This window comes from Lipophrys pholis (genome assembly GCF_963383615.2).
Source record: "Lipophrys pholis genome assembly, chromosome: 1".
Lineage (NCBI taxonomy): Eukaryota > Metazoa > Chordata > Actinopteri > Blenniiformes > Blenniidae > Lipophrys > Lipophrys pholis.
Genome location: NC_137635.1, coordinates 52,886,598 through 52,889,097, shown reverse-complemented (window position 1 = coordinate 52,889,097; position 2,500 = coordinate 52,886,598). Strand labels below are relative to the sequence as shown.

Genomic DNA, 2,500 nt, shown 5'->3' with positions numbered 1-2,500 from the left:
TCTGAAATAACCTTCAGTTACATGTTGCAGACTGATGGTGGTTTTGATAGAAATCCCAGTCAGATGCTTTGACCTTGGTCTCTTCTTTGTGTTCTTTTTTTTTTTTTTTCCCACTCTGTGCAGCAATGAGCAGCCGTTTGACCCCAGAATGAAACGCTTCACAGAGAGCCTGTTAAAGCCGCCAGGACTGGGCACACGATGCATGGAGGGTGAACCTTTAGGGTGAGGAAGGAAAGAACAACCATCTGATATCACACGTCCTAAAAATATCTTAACTCTAATGCAATAACTAAAAAGAACTACAGTTAATATCGGATCACATCTTTATTCTGTGATAATGTTATATAAGAAATTGTGTTTTTTTTCTTCTTTGTAAATGAGCAGTTTTCTTCAATCTTCATGTTTTGTCAGTATTACTTTCTATTTTATTATTATTATTATTATTATTATTATTATTATTATTATTATTATTATTATTATTATTATTATTATTATTATTATTATTATTATTATTATTATTATTATATATTTTTTGTAGTATTCCAGACATATTCTATAAAAACATACACATCTGTACAAAAAAAAGCTTTATGCTAAATTGACTATCTATTTATACACACAGGTAATATTACATGTACAGATATTACACATTTTAGTTGCAATAATGAAATTTATAACAGTTTTTCTTCAAAGTGGCCAGAGATGAGTCAAGCAAAAAAAAAAAAAAAAAAGGTCAAATATGATAAAAGGTTAATGTATGGGTGTATTAGTGATTCGTCCTCTCTCCACATAGCGAGAAGTTTCTTTCTGCATGAGCTTTGCATGTTATTTGTGTTTGTGTTTGGGAAGGCGGGGGTCCTCCGGATACTCATGATAGTTTTTTGTTGGTTTTTTTTCCTCACAGTCCACTTTAAGTGTGGTTTATTTATTGTCTACCTCTCTGCTCACTCCCCCCCCCCCCCCCCCCAGAATGCCCTGCGGTAACGGCACCTTGGAGTGGGAGTCCCCCGGCGTCTCTCCGGTGATCAGCAACATCCTGCAGAGCCCCGAATGGAGCGACAGGAACCCGTCGCCCACCTGCCAGTGCAGCACCAGTAAGAAGCTCACCATGATGCCCATCTGCCCCGCCGGGGCAGGAGGCCTGCCCCCCCGCCAGAGGCTGGAGGCCTCAGGAGACACCATGCTGGATCTGACGGACAGGAACATCTCGGACTTTCTGGTCAAAACGTACCCCAGTCTCATCAGATCCAGGTCAGTTTGCACGGAGGTGGCGCTCAAATAATAATCTCATTTTTAATAATGACCTCAATCTCCTTCTGCTTTTTAATTCACAGTTTAAAGAGTAAATACTGGGTGAACGAACAAAGGTACGTCTTTACTCGAGTAAAGATTCATCAAGGCGTGAAGCTCAAATGTTTCCTGAACGTAACTCTCTTCCGTCTTATTAGATATGGAGGTTTGTCTGTGGGAGGACGGCTACCGATCCTGGACGTGGATCCTAAAGACATCCAGAGGTTTTTCCAGCAGCTGGGACAGATGCTGAACATCACAGGGGTGATTATGCTTTTCTTGTCTATCACAGACATCAGATTGAAGTGGAATGAGATGGTTTCTTTAATGGACTTGGCTGTTTGCAGGGTCACTACAGCGGTCGAGCGCTGCGGGAGTTTGGCACTTTCTTACGATACATGGAGAGTGAATTCAATGTCAAGGTGGGGTTTTTTTTTTTCTGGCTGTTTGCAGTGGGTTTCATGTGTCCTCTGAATGGTACATCCAGGATGTGAGTTATCGAGTTGAAACCAGCTGTTTTCCTCTGTCAGGTCTGGTACAACAACAAAGGCTGGCATGCCATGGTGGCCTTCATGAACGTGGCCAATAACGCCATTCTTCGGGCGTTCCTACCCTCACACTCCAAACAGATGGAGTTTGGTATCACTGCTATCAACCACCCGCTGAACCTCACCAAAGAGCAGCTTTCTGAAGTGACTGTGTGAGTAAAACTTCAAATTTCAATGTAGATACACCTCAGATATGTTGTCTCCTTTTATACTACTACTACTAATAATAATAATAATAAAAACTATTGTCTCGAGTATTAGTTACTTTTCAACCCAATTTTATTGCATGTCAGTACCTTTAATTGTAGAGCAATTTGTTTTATTAACAAATGAAGAGACCGTTGGAATTTTGTCGATTTAAAAATGTGAATTTATTGGCTACAAAACTGCAGCTCTAAAGGTTTGCGTATTAATTTTGCTCATTTTTAAATATGAGTAAATTTGCATACTTAGAAAAAAAAATACTTAAAGTACTAATACCCCCAAAACGCTATACTAAGTTCTTTTCTTTTATTCCTGGACATGCAGAGGATCTGTGAAGTATTCACAGTGCTTCACTTTTTCCACATTTTGTGACGTTAAAGCCTTTTGCCAAAATGGATTAAATTCCTTTTTGATGGCGGAGTAGCCAGATAGAAGCCTCTACGTGGTAAAAGACGCAT

General features: G+C 39.6%; 1 protein-coding gene across 1 annotated transcript in view; it reads left to right on the top strand.

Annotated features, from left to right (window-relative positions):
- The window catches only part of LOC308106563 (retinal-specific phospholipid-transporting ATPase ABCA4-like), a 39,436-nt gene that overhangs the window by 26,560 nt on the left and 10,376 nt on the right, over positions 1 to 2,500 (top strand). The window contains exons 31-36 of the mRNA XM_080458386.1: positions 124 to 222; positions 970 to 1,251; positions 1,335 to 1,367; positions 1,449 to 1,554; positions 1,638 to 1,712; positions 1,821 to 1,990. Coding sequence (XP_080314512.1) covers positions 124 to 222; positions 970 to 1,251; positions 1,335 to 1,367; positions 1,449 to 1,554; positions 1,638 to 1,712; positions 1,821 to 1,990 — 765 coding nt within the window. The remainder of the gene's footprint in view (positions 1 to 123; positions 223 to 969; positions 1,252 to 1,334; positions 1,368 to 1,448; positions 1,555 to 1,637; positions 1,713 to 1,820; positions 1,991 to 2,500) is intronic.